This window comes from Malaclemys terrapin, chromosome 2 (genome assembly GCF_027887155.1).
Source record: "Malaclemys terrapin pileata isolate rMalTer1 chromosome 2, rMalTer1.hap1, whole genome shotgun sequence".
Taxonomy (NCBI): Eukaryota; Metazoa; Chordata; order Testudines; family Emydidae; genus Malaclemys; species Malaclemys terrapin.
This window is the reverse complement of record NC_071506.1, coordinates 231,514,275-231,536,722: the sequence shown is the minus strand read 5'-3', so window position 1 is coordinate 231,536,722 and position 22,448 is coordinate 231,514,275. Positions and strand designations below refer to the sequence as shown.

Genomic DNA, 22,448 nt, shown 5'->3' with positions numbered 1-22,448 from the left:
GGAGTTTGAAGGGTTACTCAGAAAGGGAGGAATGGCTTTATACCTAATGGGAGGCATCTATAACAAAAATAAACTGTTTCATAAAGTGCTTTTAAAATGCAACAGTAGGGGTTGCAAGGCACCCTAACCAGCAACACGAGTGATTATTGTTTTAATAAACATGGACGGGGAATAGGTGAGCTTGTTAAAGCTCAGGAAGCCCCTCTCCTGTGTCATGATCCTTGAAGAGGCCAGGTTCACTGGGATTCTTTGCATTCAGAGAGCATAGAGTCTCTGCACGGTTGCCATCACTATTAGCACTAGCCTTTGTAAAACGGGTTGATCATGTCCTTGACCCACTCCCCCAAATTGGCCAACAGCACTGGCTGGGAACAGAGGGGAGCAGAGATTGCATTGTTTCCAGTGGTGGTGCACTGCTAATGCTGCTTCCGAGGCTCCTGACCTCCTCCCCACTTCCAGCATGGGGCTGATACTATATTCCATAAACCAGTCTGAGGGTTGTGCAGCTGAAATCTGTACAAAAAATGTGTAACAGCAAATGTTAAGCACTTGGCTGCATTGCATGTTTGTGCTATTAGGAAAAACCTTGCTGTTACTGGTTCCATTATTAAATTATGATATAAAACATACAAGGTGTGGAATGTAGCTGAGTTAACAATGCAATTGGAGTCTTAATTGGTGCAATTCTTCTGAAATTGCCCAACCTTAATGTTGCATGAATTCCTTCTTGTATGCATTGGATTTGGGCCCCAAATGTTTGCTGGCAAAATGACAGATGTAGTCTCAGTGCCCAGAGACTATGCATATTTTTAAGGTAAAATTATACAGATACCTGTCTCTAAACATTCTATGTATGCCCCAGTGGAATGTTTCTGCTCTGCTGCTGAGTTCACCAGTTGCAGGTGGTTGATTTCAATGACATGTTTACGGTTGACTGACTGGAGCACTAAAGATGTAGGGGCGGTTTGTTTTTGATGGTGGTGTAGCCGTGTTGGTCCCAGGATATAAGAGGGACAAGGTGGGTTAGGTAATATCTTTTATTGGATCAGCTTCTGTTGGTGGAGTGCATAAGGGGAGCATTAGTAGTCAAAGAATTAATGTTGCAAGGTCTTTGATCTTGGACTATTTGTGGGGGAGGAGCTTTTTGTTTTTTAGTATAGCTGTTGTAGCTTCAGCCCTTGAGAAAGAAGCTGACAATGCCATTCAGTTTGCATTTAATGGCTCCAAGTACTTGCCCTATAAGAAGCATAGTTATAAAAATGTTACTGAAGTTGGGCGGGGCGGGGCGGGGGGGGGGGGGAATTGCCTTGTTTCGCTTTCCATCCTCGTATTCTTAAAACTGGCTTTTGGTTTTGGAATTATGCAAAATTCAGTATGCACAAGGTAGGCCTGATTCTCCTTTGAGTTAAAGTGGTGATTTATATTTTTAATTCATGGCAGAATTGCTTAGAGCTAGACATAGGCACTTTAAAAAAATTCTTTATAAATCAAAATAAATAACACCATTGACTTCAGTGGAGTTACTCCTGAGGAAAACATGAATAGATAAGTGTCATTTACCCTTTCCCACAATAGAAAAAACAGGGTTCACCCAATGAAATGAATAGGCATCTGGTTTAATACAAACGAGAGGAAGTACTTTTTCACACAACTAACCTGTTGAACTCATTGCTACGGGATGCTGTATGACCAGAAGTATAACAGGGTTCAAAAAAGAGGCAGATATATTGATGGAGGACAGGTCCATCAATGGCTATTAACCAAAATGGGCAGGGATGCAACCCCATTCTAAGGGCAACTCTAAACCTCTCACTGCCAGAAGCCGGGAGGGGAAGACAGGGGTAAATCATTCTAGCTGCCCTGTTCTGTACACTCCCACTGAAGCTCTGGTACTGGCCACCGTCAGAGACAGGATACAAGGCTAGATAGACCGTTGGTCTGAGGCAGCTTGGCACTTCTTATGTTCTTATATTCTGAGTAACACTGGTGTGACCAAATTCAGGTTCTGTGGCTTTCTCCTTTGAAGTTATATCACCATAACATTTGGTGGAGATGAGTTGTCTGGGTTTATTTTCAACATACATGTGTTTTGTATTTTTCCAGCAAAAGGCAAGGAATAGAATGTTCATACATTTATAAACTCAAATCAGTCTTGCAGCTCAGTGTAGCTGTTTCCTTTATATTACTGTATGTATGATGAATGACCTTTCCTTACTACAAGTTTTATACAGTGTCTGAATACATAGAGTACAAGATGAACGTATGAGTCTTTTATGACTGGCCCAGTCACCCTTACATGTTATAGTACCAGCTTAAGTGGTAAGGAAGGAAATAAGATTTCTTTTGTCCAGACTCTTAAAATGCAGTAACATCAAGTCTTCAATGCTGCTTTAAGAAGCCATGCCCTTCCATTTATTTCACTCACAGCCTCACTGTATTTCCAATCACTGTGGGAGTGGAAATCATTATGATTGCTAGGCATATTTCTTGCAGTCCTCTGGAATGGTAAGTGGCTTTTTGGACTTGACCAGAGAATATAGAATATTGTTCTGCACTGAGGAGTCAGTCCTTGATACATGAAGGACACCAGGACTCACAGCTAGGGCTCATTAAAAATAAATTTATTATAAATTAAAATTTTAATTTTCAATGATATTTCAAGTTTTCACGAGGGGGACCCGCCTGCCCCCCATTCCAACCAGGTCTAATCTGACACTTGAAAATGACAGCAAAGTGAAACCACTTTTATTCTGGCTATTCTCTGGATTTCCTATGCCACACATACAATTTAATTGTGTATCAAATGAGTAAACCTAACAGGGTTAGGAGGGACATATTTGACAGTTTTATTTTATTTTCAATATCTTCCTACAGGTACAAAATTCATTTCACTGGGTGTCAAGATAGTATACTATTAGTGACTCATGTAAGAAATTGAATTTTTCTTTAAGCATACAGATCATTTCTCTCCATGTCTCTCTCAAACTCTGTTATAACAGCAAATCTCTTTATTAACAACATTTTACTTTATAGCTAGGAGTAACTTTTAATTACTTCTTAACAAATGAGTCTATGGCAGTGTTCAAAAAAGGACTAGATAAGTTCATGGGGGATAGGTCCATCAATGGCTGTTAGCCATTGGGCAGGGAAGGTGTCCTAGCCTCTGTATGGCAGAAGCTGGGAATGGGTGACAGGGGATGCATCACCTGATGATTAGCATTCCCTCTGGGGCACCTGGTATTGACTACTGTCAGGAGACAGGATACTGGGTTAGATGGACCTTTGATCTGACCCAGTTTGGCCGTTCTTATGTCTGGGTGTTATGGCCCTGAAGCTTATGTTGAAGCTGAGAATTCCTTCCTTCTAATCCATTACATTAGTATATTTTCCTCAAAGTCAAAGGCCTTTGCTGAATTTTATCTGACAGAGCCCAAACTGTTCACTTGTTGTATATTCAGCATCAAAGTATATGTTCTGCTTTTAACAATCACATTATCGTACAGAAGAATGCTGGACACAAAGACGAGCCACTCCCACACTGCCAACTGAGCTTCTCTTGAAAAGTTATAATGAACATATTATCCTTTTCTGCTCCAGCCTCTCTAGGAAATGTCTTCTGATCTGATCCTCTCAGCAAAGGTTATTAACTGGTGCAGGCTATGAAGCAGTCATCAGATGGGATGGGTTACAACTTCTGGTCAAGCTTTACTGGACCAGATTTGAATCAGTGACCTAGAATTCAAAGAATTTTTTTTTTGCATCGTTTTACCATTCCCCCTGAATTTATCTGTGCAGCTAAGGTTTTACATGTTTTAAATATTTCCGTTCATCCATTCTAAACATTCAGTTCACTTTCAGAAGTGTTATATATACCTGGGAATATATTTTTTTCATATGAAATTCTGTGTACCACAATTGATTGCTATAAGGTTTAAATGCTAATACAGACAAATCATCTAATGAGTATATTTCAAATGTGATGGGGTTCCTTGTACCATTTCATCTCGTAGAGGTTATGGTGATTTCACTGCCACAAGTTACAGTTCAGTCTGAATAAGGCGTAATGCTTTCTTCATGTTCTCTATCACTGGAAGAAGAATAAACCGCAAATTAAAAAAAATATTTGAAGTACATTTCTATCTGAAAATAAAATCTCAATTTATCAAAATGTTTCACTTGTGAATTAATTGATGTATATTGGGGCACAAAATATATTGTAGATCTTTTATTGTGGGATTTTTGGCACCGTTTACTGAAACCGAGGGTGTAGAGTTTCATGGTTCATCACTACTAAGAACTTGACAAGCTCCATTTAATCACTTTTCACTTCCCTTCATTTTTCATATTTTAAAATTGATCCTCAACAGTAAATCTTATAATCATGCTCGAAGAGCTAACATACAAATCAATAGACTTCAGTACATCTAATATTCTATTTGGGGTAAGAAAAATGTTATGCATTTTGATAGATGCTGTGACATGAAAGGGACAAGGTCAACTTGAAAAATTACTTTTCTGTCTGACAATGAGTAATCCTAGGTTGTACCTAAGTAACTCTAAATTTAAAAAGTTGGTAGAAAAATATTTTCTCAATTTTTTCCCTAGACTGTTTACTTTGTGCATTTGACAGCCCTTTTGTGGATAGTAATTTTCACTGTGCCAGTTAAACCCTGGTCCTGTAAACTTATGAACGCATGCGTAAATTGACTCAATTGAGTAGTCCTACTAATTTCAGTGGGAGTATTTGTGTACTTAAATGCTTTGCTGGATCAGGACCAGAGTGTTCGACCCCTTGCAAGAATTTCCGTAGGTATTTTTGGGGTGCGGAGCAGGAAGGACAATGAAATGCTGTCTGATCCTCAAGCACAGGTCAATGGGTAGGGTATGTCTCACTGGTCACAGTGTGAAATGCAAAGCATTCACAATGGGGATACTTACAGAATGGTATGTCTTGGGGTTCGTAAGTATAGAGTCGATTAGAATATCTTCCAGTGATATCAGCTCTTACTGTGAGAGAGGGGTCTGAAAAAGTGGACATATTATACAATTATCCCATTGCATTCTCAGTAACAGCATCTTCAATGTCTACTGGTTGTGAATATGAGGCAGAGTCAACTTAAATATAGTTTTGGAAGATACTAATTTAGAACAAATGGAATAATTACATTCTTTTCCACCCAGAGTTCTTATTACACTATGATGTACTGAACGAGTGACAGATTTATTTTAAATATTATGTATTAATTGTTAAATAGGGATATATGTTATGTTCACCAGTATGTATATTCTATTGCATGTTTAAGGGAAAATATCACAAAAAGAGGCCAGTCCTCTTGAATATATATATTCAGTAGAGCTGTCAAGCAATTAAAAAAGTAATTGCGATTAATTGTGTGATTAAAAAAATTGTCATTAATCTCACAATTAATCGAGTGTTACTAATGGAATACCATTTATTTAAATAATTTTGGATGTTTTTTACATTTTTAAATATATTGATTTCAATTACAACATAGAATACAAACAAGGTTGTTTACATTTGCAGGAGATAATGCTGCCAGCTTCTTGTTTACAATGTCACCTGAAAGTGAGAACAGGTGTTTGCTTGGCACTATTGTAGCCGGCATTGTAAGATATTTACATGCCAGATGTGCTAAAGATTCATATGTCCCTTCATGCTTCAATCACCATTCCAGAGGACATTGGTCCATGCTGACGATGGGTTCTGCTCAATAACGATCCAAAGCAGCACAGACCGACACATGTTCATTTTCATCATCTGAGTCAGATGCCACTAGCAAAGGTTGATTTTCTTTTTTGGTGGTTTGCATTCTGTAGTTTCCACATTGGAGTGTTGCTCTTTTAAAACTTCTGAAAGCATGCTCCACACCTTGTTCCTCTCAGATTTTGGAAGGCACTTCAGATTCTTAAACCTTGGGTCGAGTGCTGTACCTATCCTTAGAAATCTCACATTGATACCTTCCTTACATTTTGTCAAAGCTGCAGTGAGTGTTCTTAAAATGAACACCACATGCTGGGTCATCATCCAAGACTGCTATAACATGAAATATATGGCAGAATGTGGGTAAAACAGAACAGAAGACATACAATTCTCCCCCCAGGAGTTCAGTCACAAATTTAATTAACACATTATTTTTGTAATGAACGTCATCATCATGGAAGCATATCCTCTGGAATGCCAAAGGTGGCCAAAGCATTAAGGGGCATATGAATGCTTAGCATATCTGGCATGTAAATACCTTGCAATGCTGGCTACAAAAGTGCCATGCAAAAGCCTGTTCTCACTTTCAGGTGACATTGTAAAAAAGAAGAGGGCAGCATTATGTCCCATAAATGTAAACAAACTCATTTATCTTAGTGATTGGCTGAACAAGAAGTAGGACTGAGTAGACTTGTAGGCTCTAAAGTTTTACATTGTTTTGTTTTTGAGTGCACTTATGTAACAAAAAAATCTACATTTGTAAGTTCAACTTTCATGATAAAGAGATTGCACTATAGTACTTGTTTGAGGTGAATTGAAAAATACTATTTCTTTTACAGTCAATATTCATAATAAAAAATAATATAAAGTGAGCACTGTACACTTTGTATTATGTGTTGTAAATGAAATCAGTTTATTTGGAAATGTAGAAAAAAAATCCAAAATATTTAATACATTTCAATTGGTATTCTATTGTTTAACAGTTTGATTAAAACTGTGATTAATAGCGATTATTTTTTTTTAGTTAATTGCGTGAGTTAACTGTGATTAATCAACAGCCTTAATATTCAGTATGTAAAACTATGCACATACATTGGGTAAGGCATTCTGGCTCTGAAAGCTCCACATAAATTATATGAATCATGTATTACTGTGATTCTCAGACTTTTACTTTCTGAGGGCCAACTTTTATTATCCTCTCTTTGGCTCACTTCCCTTCTCTGACTAAAATTCTCATAACTTGAATTATATGGTCCGATCACCACAGTATCTGAGCGCCTCACAATCTTTAATGCATTCATCCTTTAGATAACAGTATCATCCAAAATACTATTATCCTCATTTTACAATAGGGGAACTAAGCCATAAAAAGACTAAATGATTTGCCCAAGTCACTTAAGGAGTCTATGATGGTGGAGGTATTTGAACCCAGGCCTCCACAGGCAAAGTTAGGGCTATAGCCCGTGCACCATTTTGAGACTTGAAAATGATTCATTCTGAAGACCGCCAAGAAGAACACCTTGGATTCCTGGTGATCTACAGGTCAGGGGTTTAAGAGCCACACTGAGCTCGTCCATCATTGATCCTACATGATTTCTCTCTCTTTGTGACAGTTTAAAAAAAAATGAAAATTCCACCTTTGCCATGAAGATACAATTCTGTGTGTTTGTAACTGTCGGTTTATATCCCCCTCATTGGCCCTTTCCTAAAAGAGGCAACTTGTTTGAAAATAATGACTATAGGGACCTGTCAACAATACCTTTCTGTGATGTTGCACTCTATATGATTTTATGAAAGTATGCTGATGAATGCGAATACAATGTAATTAAAATATGCTTCATGCAAAAAGTTTCTTGTAAGGTATCATTACAAAACTTATAATCTACTAAATGTGTTCATCCTATTTGTATGAATGTATCATTCTTGTATCTGAAACTAGAAATATGAAATATAACTCTGAGGGCCTATTGTAATTATGCAAAATATGGGCCATTAATGATGGTTTGGAATCATGATGGCTCCCATCAACCAGGACAATTGACTGTAAATGGCTCTGTTTTACTTGTAAATCTTCCTGTATATATGTGTGCTGGCAAGTGGGTAATGAAGTCTTACAGTGACATGTGATCATGTCTTCTGAACTGGAATCCATCTTTAACCTGGTGCTTTTCCATTTAGAAGGAGGGGTGGGAACACAGAGAGGGGAAAAAGGATTCCCGCCTTATGCAAAAGATATACAAGTGGGTTGACCAGAACAAAAGGGGCGGTCATCATGAGAAATCCCCTAGCTACCACCTGAGCTGGAACCAGGGCTGTACCAGGGGAAAGGATTGTGCCCAGACTAGGAAGGTGTCCAGTCTGTGAAAGAAACTTATTGAAACATCTCTGAGGGTGAGATTTTATCTGTATTCAGTGTTATTACTGTACTAGGCTTAGACTTGCATGTTTTTTATTTTTATTTTGCTTGGTAATTCACTTTGTTCTGTATCAGGGGGTAGCCGTGTTAGTCTGTATCCACAAAAACAACAAGGAGTCCGGTGGCATCTTAAAGACTAACATATTTGTTTGGGCATAAGGTTTTGTGGGTAAAAAAACTCACTTCTTCAGATGTGAAGAAGTGAGGTTTTTTACTCACGAAAGCTTATGCCCAAATAAATCTGTTAGTCTTTAAGGTGCCACCAGACTCCTTGTTGTTTTTGTCACTTTGTTCTGTCTGCTATTGCTTGGAACCACTTAAATCCTACTTTCACTTTTTACTTCTTAATTAACCCAGAGTATGTATTAATACCTGGGAGGGGCAAACAGCTGTGCATATCTCTCTATCAGTGTTATAGATGGCAAACAATTTGAGTTTACACTGTATAAGCTTTATACAGGGTAAAATGGATTTATTTGGGGTTTGGACCACATTGGGAGTTGGGCATCTGAGTGTTAAAGACAGGAGCACTTCTTAAGTTGCTTTCAGTTAAGTCTGCAGCTTTGGGGCATGTGGTTCAGACCCTGGATCTGTGTTAGAGCAGACTGGCGTGTCTGGCTCAACAAGACAGGGTGCTGGAGTCCCAAGCTGGCAGGGAAAGCAGGAGCAGAAGTAGTCTTAGCACATCAGTTGGCAGTTCCCAAGGGGATTTCTGTGATCCAACCCATCACACCTTCATCCCCCCATCTCTCATCCCCCGCATGGGGCTTATGGCAGCTGTAAGGGCTGGCACTTAGAAAGAGAGGGACCAGGATCGACAGGAGTGGTGGTGGTGTCAAACACTCATTAGCATAATTTCCCCATTTACAACCTCTTCCACTTGAGCAGCCCTGGGATTGCATTGCAGCTTCAGAACACCCCTACCCCCATGTGGCATTGGATTCAATTCTTTTGGGGATCAGCTGGCCTCATGCAAAGCTGGGTTATATTGCAGGCTGACATATCCCTTTTTTACCAGCCTAGTGACGAGTGCATTACAAATACACACTGCACCCGTGAGACTATTTGCAGGGACATACTATTTGCAATGCTGTATGAGCAATTTATTAGACATTCATGGAGATTTCTTTCTAGTTAGGCAACTCAGTAAACTCCTCCTTTTGCCAAACTTGCCAATAGCTGAGACTCTGCTTGGTTTTGGAGGGTCAGGGAAATATGTATATAGCATTGATTTCTTTTGTGGACAGATCTGTGGCGAGCTGCCTGGTGGACTGATTTTAAATCCAAGTTGTTTAAATCACTTCTCTCTCTCTCTCTTTTTTTTTTTTCCATAGCTTGTGGATCCCTTCCCCTTCTGCACCATCTGCCAGTGCTGCATCTTTCATTTATTATCTCCTTTCCAGGATGTGGAACCATTGGCCCCTGCCATCTCCCTCACCCCAGGGGCGAAAGATTCTACACTGAGTGGCAATGTTTTGAAAATTTCACACCATGTTCAAGTTCTTCCCAGGAGTGGGAAGAACCTATGGTAATGGAATTCTAAGATTGAAGGGGGGGCTCAAACCCAAGCTACTTTCACATACACTTCACCCCCAACTCTCACCTATCCCTTACTCCTCTAGTGTGCTAGTGTGCTGGATGAGATGAGCCTTGCTTTTTCTGTGTGCGTGTGCGCATCTGTCTGTCCGTGCTGTCGGCTGCTAGAGGAGATATTTAAATACTCCCTCATTCTTCCCTTCTCTAAACTGATAAGTCTTCAGATAGGTAAAAGGCTGTTATAAAGAGGAGGAGGATCAGTTTTTCTCCATGTCCACTGAAGGTAGGACAAGAAGTAATGGTCTTATTCTGCAGCAAGGGAGATTTAGATATTAAGGGAAATGTTCTAACTATAAGGGCAGTTAAGCTCTGGAATACGCTTCCAAGGAAGGTTGTGGAGTCCCCATCATTGGAGGTTTTAAAGACAAACACCTGTCAGGGATGATCTAGGCATATTTAATCCTGCCTCAGTGCAGGCAGATGGACTAGGTGGTTTCTCACGATCCCTTCCAGCCCTACATTTCTATGGTTTTGTTTGATGCCTTGAAGGAGGCAAGGGTTTGGTATATACCATGCTAACTCAAAAATTAATAAATTAAAATGTTAAATATCCTGTATATCATGAGGGAGAAAATTCCTATAACACATACATACTATTGAAATGAGGTTTCATTTTTAAAGAAGATATATATTGTGCATACCTACAAACATGATTCGAGGTACATATTGTCCATCAGGTGACAAGTTCTTATCTGTGGTTTCATGCTGGCAGGAAAATTAAAGGCAAATTATTAAATATTCATTTGCACTTTGTGAAACTAGCGAATAGGAGCATATGAAGCCATGGTAGATAATACTAATGTGACAACGTATGCTGAAATGCATCAATTTAAAACGTGCAATATATATCTCCTTACCATGAGATTTAGCATGATGAAGTTATTTTGAGCCATTTCTTGTATTTCCTCATTTTCTGCAAAAACCTTCTTCAGTGCTAGAAAAGATGTTGTGATGGTTTTAAAAGCTGTTCTCAATCACTGCTTCTAAAACCTATTTTTCCTTCTACACTGGGGCAACATATGCATGAGACTTTGCTTTCTCCACATTTCTAATGAGACAGGTCACAGATCTATCACCACATTTTGGTTTTGTCCTGTGTCGGGACAACCTTCAGCTATACAAATGGAAGCTTTCTCCTGTTATTTCTGAAGCCTTTCATTTCAATGGGTGTCAAGCAACATCTTGACAAAAGTGTATTATTCTCCGTAAATTCTTCTTAGGTCAATTTCAGCAGTCATGCCCCAGTCTCCTTCTCTGGTTACCAGTTCAAGAGGAAAGAACAATATTAAATCTGTTCAATGAGTTAGGAGTAAATTCATGCATCTTAATTTAAACCATCTAATACTGCATCAGGCTTTGCAGAACAGCTTTGTAAGGTATTTTTTCATGTTCTCTGTTGTAAAAGGCTTGTGGTGGGGTTTGTAAGCAGCCTGTTTTCATTATTTACTTTTTGGAGATACTTTCTATTGAATATGCAGCACATCTGAGAAAGTGATTCAGTGTTACAGATAACTATAGAAAGGGGCCATATAACAATCTAGAGATTGGCCGATATATGTTCTAAAAATCTTCAAATTATTAGTTTAACAGTCAGACAATTGAAATTACCTTGGCAGTATTGACAGTCCTCCAGATGATGAATGACCATCAGTGGTTTGTTACTTTCATAACAACAAAAAATACATAATTAGATCATCTGATGAGTGTAAAATTAGAGTCATTTGGATAAACAGGCCTGGATATGCAACTGCGGTTGTATCTTATGTTACACCAAACTAATAACTAGACTGAGGCATTGGGAAGAATGGGGCATATTTCTGAGTGTCATGTAACTCGTTCATAAAAAGGAACGCAACAAAATAGAGATGCAAGATATATTCTAAACTGAGAGGTTCTCAGCTTGGAGACTGCAGAGGATCATCTTTTTATTATTGCTTAATATATAGTTCCAGGAAGGCTTACAAAGAGAAGCATTCTCCATCCTAGCCCAGTCTTGTGGCCACTTACTACTGAGTAGAGCTAGTCAAAATTTCCTTGCTCTAGTTTTCTACAAGTTTTTTTTTTTTCATAAAAAAATCTATTTTTGATTAAACTGCCCCTCCCTTGAAAATTGGCTATGAAAAGTTGCATTGAAAAATTGGGGGGGGGGTGTTGAACAGCTGCGGAATTGGCTTACATTTTTCCCCAAATGAAAAATGTTGATGAAATTTAGATATCTTTCAACATTTTTGGGAAAAAAGTATATATTCGATCATAAGCCGGTTCGTTTATAAGCCAACCCCCCCAAGATGGATAAGTAAAAATGGAAAATTTTTATGACCCGTTCTTAAGCCAACCCAGGGGTCAGCAAACTTTGGCTCCCGGGCCATGAGGATAAGCCACTGGCGGGTCGAGATGGTTTGTTTACCTCGAGCGTCCACAGGCACAAAGGTAAACCTTAGTAAACGAAGTGTCCCGGCGTGCCAGATACTTACCCTGACGGCTGGGACAGCAACTGGTGGGGAAATTTTTTTGGGTGGGGAGAAGCTGGGGGTGAGGGGAGTAACCCATCCTATCTCTTCCCACCTTATCTGGGAAGGATGTCTCTGGTCTGGCCGCAGCATGTTCCAGCGGGCTGGGACGGGCGGTGCGGCTGCAGCATGTTCCAGCGGGCTGGGACGGGCGGTGCGGCTGCAGCATGTTCCAGCGGGCTGGGACGGGCGGTGCGGCTGCAGCATGTTCCAGCGGGCCGGGACGGGCGGTGCGGCTGCAGCATGTTCCAGCGGGCCAGACCGGGCGGTGCGGCTGCAGCATGTTCCAGCGGGCTGGGATGGGCGGTGCGGCTGCAGCATGTTCCAGCGGGCTGGGACGGGCGGCGCGGCCGCAGCGTGCTCCAGCGCCCAAGCGGCGCAGCCACAGCCTGAGCTGGGGGGCGGGGCTGAGCGGCATGTCTGCAGCCTGCCAGCCCCGGAGCTGCAGCTGCTTCGGAGGCTGGGGGGAGAGCAGCGTGGCCAGAAACAGAGAGATTCTGGCCCCGCCTCTTCCCTTCTGGCTGTGTTGCTTCTCCTTGCTCTCTCTGTTGGGGAGAGGGGCTGTGTCCCACCTCTCCCTCTCTATACCTGTTCATAAGCTGACCCCTTTCTCTGGTGCTTCCCTATTTTACTAAAAAAATTCGGCTTATGAACGAGTATATATGGTCAGGGCCGGCTTTAGGCCGATTCCACCGATTCCCCGGAATCGGGCCCCACGCCTAAGAGGGCCCCACTCCCCTGGCTGGAGCGCAGCAAGCCCTGCGGCTCCACTCCCCCGGCGGGAGCCGCGGCCCCGCTCCCCCGGCCGGAGTACCGGCCCGGCAAGCCCCGCAGTGCCGCTCCCCGGTCAGAGCGCCGGCCAGAGCCCAGCAACCACGTGGCCCCGCAACCCCGGCCGGAGCACAGCAGTCCGAAGTGCCGCTGAAGACTCGGAGCGCCGCCCAGTGAGTACAAGCCCCTCTTGCTAAAGCCGGCCCTGCATACGGTAATTAAAAAACCCAAATCTTGTGAGACAAATTTTTATTCTTTTTTTGACCAGTTCTTGTGCTCAGCACAGTGCTTATTACTATGTGTTTTGCCACTGTAGTCAATAGTGCTCAGTAGGATTTTCCTCCTTGCTTTCACAAGGTATGCAACAGATTAGTTGCCCTTCTTTTAAACCTGAGTTGGTAGGTTGGCCTCGGACTGTGCTTTGTTGCTGTAGAAAGAAGTGGGTTTGGAGGAGTGACCTGGAGGAGAGTGAGGTTATGAGGTGTACAGGAATCCTCAAGTGTACTTCCCACTGAATCCATAGTGATGCTTATTCAAGAACTCATTCTGGACGAGTTGTGAACAGTGAGGAACTGCCCATGTATTTAATACTATAAGCCAAAGGGGAAAGCATTGAGATGATAGTTAATACAACAGAATGTTGCCTGAGGTTCTATTACTGGCTCATGCTGTTGTGGTAAAGCTGAGGAATTAATCAAATATAAATACCATCATGAAAACAAGTCTGTTTACTTTCTGATAATAGACCTTTATCCTGTGGCAATTTTCTATTCCATAGCACACACATAAACGCCAACATCTTGTCTAACAGTGCTTGATGCAGTAAGCCACAGTGCGATTACCAAAAAGATGTTGCTTTTATTTATAGAATTACATTTTTGTTTCATTACAAGATGCTTTCTATATTAGCTAGAGTGGGATTTTTTGTTTTGCTTTGTTTTTTTTACAGTACTTTGATTAGATAGTTCAGCTGACTTGACAACTTTATCTTTTCTAAATGTTCTTTACCTTTTTCTTGCTTGAAAAAGCCCTTCTTCATAGGTTTGCACCCAAGTAATATCATCTCCCCAGCCTGTAATCACAATGGAGGGATTAATCAACAGAGTCTTGAAAATAACTTCTGTTTTGGGCATTTATCAATATCTTGCACAGAGATAGGATTTTTTTTTATCCAGTGCCTTCAAAACTCCATGTAAATATTAAGTCTCTCAACTTTTGAGTATTACACTAATTTAACAGATAAGTAAACTTAGGCACAAAGGACCAGGGAAGGTGGTTTACAAAGGTATTCAAGTTTCTAAAGAGGCAGATAGGCACCAAGTTGGAATTTCAAAAACACCTAGGCAAGTTACTTGCCAAACTTAAGCACTTAGGCAAGCACCTAGTGGAATTTACAATCTTCATTGGTCCTCAGGTCCCTGAGTCTGGCTGACCTTCATTTGATGCAGAACCTGAAGTCAGGGGACAAAAGTAGGATGAAAAAAGAGTTCCCAACACTCAGAGTTGTGGAGAAAAGTTTGAAAATGTGACCCCGTAAAATTTCAAATACCAGCAGACAAAAGGATTCCAAAATCAATATTTTAAAAAAAACTCTCATATTTTTTAATCTAATCTCATAATTTTTGGGCCTGAATCATGATTTTTTTTAACATTAGGAGTTGGCAACACTAAGTCTGTTCATGCAGTCTTTATCAAGAATTAATATTAAAAATATTTCCAGATGAATTACCAGCCTCTCTACTCATCCCCACCTAGTCATTTTCTGGTCTTGAGGAGGGTATTGTCCAATTGATTCATGTGCCTTATCAGATCCCCAGTGTGCAGGTTCTTGTTTAATAGGTTCAGACTCCTCAACAATGTTACTTCCCTATTAAGGCTGTAAGAGTTGAACACCAATTGATTTGGATTTGGAACCAGCTGAAGATCCTGCCTGATTCTTCTCTGCTGAGTATCTTGGTCAATCTCAACCATGTAGGAGCTTGTAGTAAAGCTCCACCTAGTGACAACAGCCAATATTGTTCAATCTCTTTCCTTATCCAGTCTTGTCAGTATTTGATCTTTGATAAGATTTGGGCTGCATTCTAATGGGTTAAAGAGGAAAGCCTGAGATGTTTTAAATCTGGTATCTCTTGGCCTCCTATCATTTAAGGAGGACCATTTAGGTTAATGATGTATCTCTCAGGTTGGTAATATTATTCTGATCTGTTTCACCAATAAGCAGCTGAGCTTGGCTTGAGTCAGGGACTGAGGTAGGGGGTTGTTTTATAGCTCAGAAGAGCTAATATAAGGTCTCTTTATTGAAGTAGAGATTTCTTAGCAATCTGGACTGCTGGAAAGAGCAATATACTCCCTTATGAGTTCTGGTGGCTGCAAGTTACATACTTAAACTTATACTGTGTCTCAGAAGCTTGGAATTCAGAGCAAGCAAGCTGTCACATGCTGTCAGTGACTATTTCTTCCACATTTCCAAAATAAGGAATGATGCCCTATGCTGCAAAATTCAAATGATTCTAGCTTCCATTTTCAATCCTGTCCTATGTGGAGTGACATATTAGGGCTTGGTCCTGGCATTTTTTTAAAGCATTGCTGGTCAAGGACTGTAGGACTTCAGTATGATTGCAATAGGTTATCAGACTTTCAGCTACAGAGAGTTCCCCTCTCTTTGCATGGAAGGATGTGTGAGCCCTCAGGGGTACTTGGGATTAGATGGGAGTTATATGGTGCATGTGCCTTGTGCTAATTCTCTTTGTGTGGGATGAATTTTGCCAAGTGTGAGTTATGGGTACTTGAGGACTATAGAATTCTTAAATATTACATGATAGGCAGGGCTGGCTCTAAGCACCAGCAAAACAAGCTGGTGCTTGGGGTGGCACATTTTTAGGGGTGGCATTCTGGCGTGGGCCATGCCGCCCCTAAAAATGTGCCCCGGCCGCCCTAACTCACCTCCGCTGCTGCCGCTCACGCACCGCTGCTCGCCCTCCCTCCCAGGCTCTCAGACCCGGGAGGGAAGGGGAGATCCCGAGCAGCCGCGGCGCGCGAAACAGCTGATTCGCACGCTGCGGCCACTCGGGATCTCCCCCTCCCTCCCGGGTTTGAGAGCTTGGGAGGGAGGGGGAGACCCCGAGTGACCGCGGCGCATGCGCTGCTTCTCCCTCTCCCTCCCTCCCTCCTAGGCTTGAGAGCCTGGGGGGAGGAGGCAGGGCTGGGGATTTGGGGAAGGGGCGGAGTTGAGGCAGGGCCGGGGGTGGGGTAAGAAAAAAACAGGGGTCGGGGGCAGCCAAAATTGTTTTTGCTTGGGGCGGCAAAAATCCTAGAGCCGGCCCTGATGATAGGGAGAGGCAGGGGAGGTAGCTGGAGATTATGCAAAGCAAGTAAATTACCCAAATTCCACAAATGGAGATGGAGAAGTGGCAAGGACCTTGCAGAGCTCCTACACTATTCCTGTACCCATATTCTTAAGGGAATTAATTAACAGAGAGAAAATCATTACATTTAAAGTTAAAGACTAGTTAACATTAAAGTTGAAAATTTTGCATAACAAGGAACTTCTTAAGTGTGAAAATGAACAGCTAAAGGACAGGAGATAGATATGTGAGTATCCTCATTGGTCAGTCTCTAAATGTGCTTCTGTTCTGGAAAACAATTAAGCAAAAATAGTGTGGGTGGCGGGGGGGAGGAAGTCTGTGATTTCCATGTTAAATGTGTCAAGTTGGGTTATTTGTTTCTAGTACGTCATTATTAGTAACAAGTTCTGCAGGCCAAATGAAGCTGTGATGTGCCACACAAGGCAGTGCAGGTTGAGTGAATTAACCTGATAGGCTGCAACTGAAGGAGAGACAGAGCTTGAAAGGCTGATTGAAGGTTGAACCCAGCTGAGAAGGAACAGACAGGGCTGGAATAAAGCCAGGAAGTTAGCAGCTGAAAGCTGCTGCAGGGGAAGTGGTCTGCAGTCACTCCCTGGGAGAAGGGGATTTGGGTTGATAAACCTAGAGAGTGGGGAGGCTAGAGGGTGAGAGCAAAGAAATAGGAAGGAGGCCAGGGAAACAGCAGCAGGGTCTGGGTGCAAGCAGCAGGGCCGGCTCCAGGGTTTTTGCTGCCCCAAGCGGCAAAAAATAATAATAATAAAAAAAAGCTGCGATTGTGATCAACTGCAGCTCCACCGCGCTGCTTTCTTCTTTGGCGGCAATTCAGCGGCAGGTCCTTCCCTCTGAGAAGGACCGAGGGACCCGCCGCTGAATTGCCACCAAAGAGCCTGATGTGCCGCCTCTTCCCCTTGGCCGCCCCAAGCACCTGCTTACTGAGCTGGTACCTGGAGCCGGCCCTGGCAAGCAGACCATAAGTACTGGACATACAATGCCTGACCTGGCACCTGGAGTGTAGTAGGTGGGCCCAGGTTCCCCTACCAGCCACTGGGATAGTAGCATAAACTGAGCACTGGAGCCAAAGACTGCCTGGGACAGATGCCCAAAGGGACTCTGATACCCTGGAATGGGAGGGCTGTACTGTGACCTGGCTGGAGGACTAAGTCACGAAGAAGGAATACCCTGAGTTCCAGTGAGAGATCACGGGGTGAGGAAAGGTATGCCAGACCAGAGTGGAGCTAATTCCCAGAGCAGCCAGGAGGAGGCACCCTAGTGGTGAGTGGACTCCGTGAGAGAGGCCCTCAGTGCTATCTGTACAACTCCAGTGCTTCATTGGGTTTGCGCAGGCATAACTTATTGGAACTGTGTAAATTATTTCATTGCACAAGATGAAACAGAGCCCTATTCCCTGTTAGCTCTGCTGGTTTTGCAGAGCTAAAAGGAAAAAAAATCAGTAAACGTGAGGGGTGGGAATGTAAAGTTAAGAGTGAATGCACACAAGGGGTAGATCTGTTGAATAACAAAAAGTGCTCTTTTCATATAGCCCTTTTCAGAGAAAATAAGCACACTTAAAATAAACATCATATGCTATCAAATGTCTTAAAATAGAAGAGTATATTGAATTTAAACATGTGGCTGCATTTTATATTAACTAAACAATTAAATAAAGTGAACATACTGCACCTCTCGACAGCGTCTGGGGAGCTCTTTTTTCCTTTTTGATTGCCATCGCGAGGTTGGAAGAAACTGCGATTAGGAGGAGTGACAAAGCCAATGCTGAATGCATCGTTATCTCTTTAAGAAATCCCCTTTCAATGCAGCCGTGAAACTGGAAAACAAAGCAATCTTTTTAGATGGGTGGGTTCATTACAAGTTGCCATCTGGAAGATGATTTTAATAGCATTCTAATAATCTACACCACAAGGACTGTTTTGTTTGTTTTTGGAAACAGTGGACTTGCTTGATGACAATAGTCCAGAGTCCAGGTGGTCTACACTAGATACGTAAGCATCCTGCAAATTTGTCAGAAATATACCCGGAGAACAATCTAGAGTTACTACTATAGTTTTGAACAGTGAAAAATTAATCAGTTTCACTTTTATTTCTAGTCAATTTCTCATTCCAGTTGTTATACACTAGTCTAATCTTATATTATTGAGTTGAAAACATGGCAGGACAATGCTTCTGGGTTGTGTTTTCCTTTCCCCAAACTGTATTGTTGGAATTGTTAATAATAATAAAAAAGAATGGCATGGGAACATTTCTATTGACAGTAGGTTTTGTGCTCCAACTCTAGTTGATGATATCCGCTCTAAAAAAGTTAGCTGAAATTATAAAAAGCTTGTCTTCTGGTAGACTCCAGTGTAACAAGAAACATCAGGAAGGGATTTCCCAGAAAACAAACAAATATTTTTGCAATTTAAAATTACAAAGTGAAAAACACATTTATAATTATATTTTTTTAAAATGTTTTTTTAATAATGAAAGAACATCAGTGCTTCCACTGAGAACAGTATTTGAAAGTTTGAGTGTCGGTCTGATCTTTGTCCAAAATATCTGAATATCTTAACTCAGAAAACTTCATGGAAATTACAGTATTCTAGGAGTACTTGTTTTTATTCATGACAAAACTCGCATGAGAATAGTCACTCTTGAAACTTCATGATTTCTGCTTCTGATTAGACGTGAAAAGGGCAAAATCTGTGCAAACAGGATTTTTAGTGTTTTAAATCAAACTTTTGAACCTAGTTAGAATTTCTGTTTTAAAAAAAATGGTGCTTTTCCCCCCCTCTGGTCTGGTCCAATCATTGCTAGGTATTGTATCTCCAAAGCCCCATGTGTTGTTTGAATGTCATTGGCAAAGTATGCAGTGTTGGTGGAACTGCATGCTGCAGAAGAGAACATTGAATCTCTGTATTGGCTCACTATCACTTGTGATGCTAATTTTGATGTCAGCGCTTTATGCATAATACAATCTGTTGAGAATAATAATAAACTAAAATGTTCCTGTTCCTGCTATAAATCCAGTTCCTGCTATAAATAAATCAGAGGGCTAACTCCTCCCCACCCTGGTGTTTAATTAAGTTAAACACCAATGTTGACACACGAATTAATGGATATAAACTGGTCATCAATAAGCTTAGGCTTGAAATTACACAAAGGTTTCTAACCATCAGATGAGTGAAGTTCTGGAATAGCCTTCCAAGGGGAGCAGTGGGAGAAAAAAACCTTACTGGTTTCAAGACTGAGCTTGATACGTTTATGGAGGGGATGGTATGATGAGACTGCTTACAATGGCATGTAGCCGATCTGCGACTGCTAGTACAATATCTCCAAAGGTCGGGTATGGAACACAAGATGTGGAGGACTCCAAGTTACAACAGAGAATTCTTATATATATCTGGCTCTGGGTCCTGCCCACATACTTGGGGTCTAACTGATCACCATATTTACAGATGGGAAGGAATTTTTCCCTGGGTCAGATTGGCAAAGACCCTGGGGGATTTTTGCCTTTCTCTACAGGATGGGGTATGGGTCACTTGCAGGTTTAAACTAGTGTAAATGGTGAATTCTCTGTAACTTGAAGTCTTTAAATCATGATTTGAGGACTTCAGTAACTCAGCCAGAGTTTTACAGGAATGATTCTGTGGCCTGCAATATGTAGGAGGTCAGAGTAGATGATAGTCCCTTCTGGCCTTAAAGTCTATGAGAGAGGCCTCTGACTAAAAATACAAACCAAGCCAGATGAAGCCTATTGTAATGGAGAATACCTTACATTTGAACTCAGCAGCTACATTCATTGTGGAATTTCACCAGGACCAACTAAGACTGAATCCTATCAGTGTAATAGTCACACCATCATCTCAGGATGGGCAGTCATGAAAAGTTTTGGGGGCTTTTACACTGCCTATACGCAAGCCCGCCAATGTCACAAGTAGCACTGTTACTAACTCCAGTTCTGGCAGGTGCATTCCAGTACTGGTTCTCCTACACCTGTCAGTCTCAACACAAAAAAACAGATTCTCTTCAAAGAGGCCACAATAGAATTTGCTGCTTAGAACAAAAAACAACAAGAACAACAAAATCCTTGCAAGTGTTATCCTCTCCTAAGGATTCCATAACTATTAAGAGACTCTGCTAGGCTTCTAAACAATCAGTAAAGTCACCATAACATTTTCCCTCCCAACCCTGGTCCCTAGTGGTTTACTTTGTTTCTTCTGGGGTTTTAAGAATCCTACAATTTTTTCTTTGTTTTACATACTCCACCCTCAGTGTTGCGTGTAGCAGATACCCTCCCTCCATTCAGTAATGGATGAGAACCCCTTTGGAGCTCTTTAGCTTGCTGAAGGGCTTGAAGTTCAGTGCTGAGAAATGGGAGGTTTCCCACTGCTTCATAAAGAGGGACTAAGACTACTGCTTTAACCCTGGGACTGAAAAATGATTGGGAACAGAAAATCAATCCCAAATTCTCTTCGGGGCTCTGCCGATCACTACCCATGGCCATTAAAATGATAGGTCTGTAATCTACAGCATAAACTCAACAAAAATATTCCTTGTAGCCATTGCATGTGGGGGTTAATAATCCTTAGCATTAGATAGGCTTTAGTATTAATCTTTGATCAGTCTGTCACTTATATTTTGTTCTATATTTTCAGTGCTGTGAAAACATTAATAGTTATGGCTTGGTGAAACAGTCTCAGGTTTCTGATGATAGAACAGCTATGAAATGTGCAAATCAGTAATTTCCTTCAAGATAAATAAGATTCTTCTTACAGTCAAGAAATCTCAGGAAATAAACACAGTTTTTTTAGCTCAGGGCCAACAGAAATATTTTTCTCACACTTAAATAACTTTTTCCCCCCCAGAAAATCATCATAAAGAAAGCCCAGGATGGCTTCTATGACAGATAATTGCCACCACTGTTGATGGATGAAGCTTAAAAATCCATTTTTGATATTATGAGACCCAATGCCAGTGTGGTTTAAACGGTGAATTCATTATAGGACACACCCTTGAAATCCGTCCCACTGCTCTGTTATATATTCCCTGTAGAAGAATTTTTTTTTGCCAGTTAACCTTTTTTATTCTTCTTCCCCATCAGCACGCACATTATAGGTAGATTATATACATCATAGATAACATAGATTCACGACCAAATAAATACATATTAATGCTGAAAACTGTTTGCTCACCTTAGCTGATCAGTTCTGCTGATAAAAGTTCTTCTTTCTGGAAGTGGCTAGTTTAAAAATGGGTGTGATTTATACACACAAGAATATCTGACCTGCACAGTTCTATGAGCACAGCAACAAGAGTGTATTCGCCTGCAAAAACAACAGGAACCAGTTAGTCAGAAACCAAGAATTTTTTTTCTTCCCACACCCCTTTTACCCTCCCCTTTAACTTTTTACTCTTGTGAATTCTCATGCCTGTACACTAAATACTCCGATTTCTCTCCATCTTGGCTTGTATCAGGTGTCATCATATTGGGACGCAAAATAAATAGTGACTTGTGTGTGTCTGTGACTTTTTTCCCCCAAATAGTTTGGATCTGGCCTCAGTCCAGTGAAAAAAGAAACCATCAGTGAAAGTTGAAACTGTATGTACTATTATTCCCAATGAATGGCTGGGTTCACTGGTGCTGGCAGATTAGATATGAAGTTAATAGGAGGACACAAGAGTTACTTTGTATGGAGGAATGTAATTAACAAATGAAGGAAACTTGTTTCTTTAAATTTAGGAGGAAAACAGAATGCTACTTAAAAATCATGAATCTAAGGATTATATTGTTTCTTTAAGTTAAAGTTTAAAGGTAGGAGGTTTTTTAGACATGATGCCTAATATAATTCTGACCCAGCTTGACAAACATAGACGCCCTTGAATACAAAAGGAATTACTTAGGTTATCTTTGTCTGCTCTGGTGCACCTTTTGCATAGAAATCGAGATACATCAGAAGCAATCTCTCTAATACAACTGGATTCTTTCTCTGACATTTTATATTACTGAGTAGTATTGTAGTAACTGGTGTAAGATCATGTGTCTTAAACCAAAATGATTTCCTCCAGTTCTC

At 41.1% G+C, this 22,448-nt stretch overlaps 1 protein-coding gene across 2 annotated transcripts; it reads right to left on the bottom strand.

The window, feature by feature from the left end:
• Positions 1-2,841: 2,841 nt before the first annotated feature.
• AGR3 (anterior gradient 3, protein disulphide isomerase family member) lies at positions 2,842-21,659 on the bottom strand. Of its 2 annotated transcripts, XM_054019102.1 has the most exons (9): positions 21,570-21,659; positions 18,061-18,205; positions 14,024-14,087; positions 11,343-11,395; positions 10,592-10,668; positions 10,376-10,439; positions 4,939-5,022; positions 3,996-4,087; positions 2,842-3,732 (listed from the first exon to the last, which is right to left on the bottom strand). In XM_054019102.1, exons 2-8 carry the CDS (start codon positions 18,161-18,163, stop codon positions 4,038-4,040), a joined length of 495 nt encoding a protein of 164 aa, XP_053875077.1. In that variant the 5' UTR covers positions 18,164-18,205; positions 21,570-21,659; the 3' UTR covers positions 2,842-3,732; positions 3,996-4,037. The 2 variants fall into 2 exon arrangements, with proteins under 2 accessions (XP_053875077.1, XP_053875076.1); XM_054019101.1 differs by having other exon boundaries at positions 2,842-4,087.
• Positions 21,660-22,448: the final 789 nt, after the last annotated feature.

What these genes read in the sequence shown, in the direction of transcription:
- AGR3 (XM_054019101.1), bottom strand. Translation starts at nt 18,163, where the DNA reads ATGCATTCAGCATTGGCTTTGTCACTCCTCCTAATCGCAGTTTCTTCC. An exon ending in CTTTTTCAAGCAAGAAAAAG is followed by an intron (nt 11,396 to 14,023) that starts GTAAAGAACATT and finishes TTGTTATGAAAG; the next exon opens with TAACAAACCACTGATGGTCA. An exon ending in ACCTCGAATCATGTTTGTAG is followed by an intron (nt 5,023 to 10,375) that starts GTATGCACAATA and finishes CCACTTTTTCAG; the next exon opens with ACCCCTCTCTCACAGTAAGA.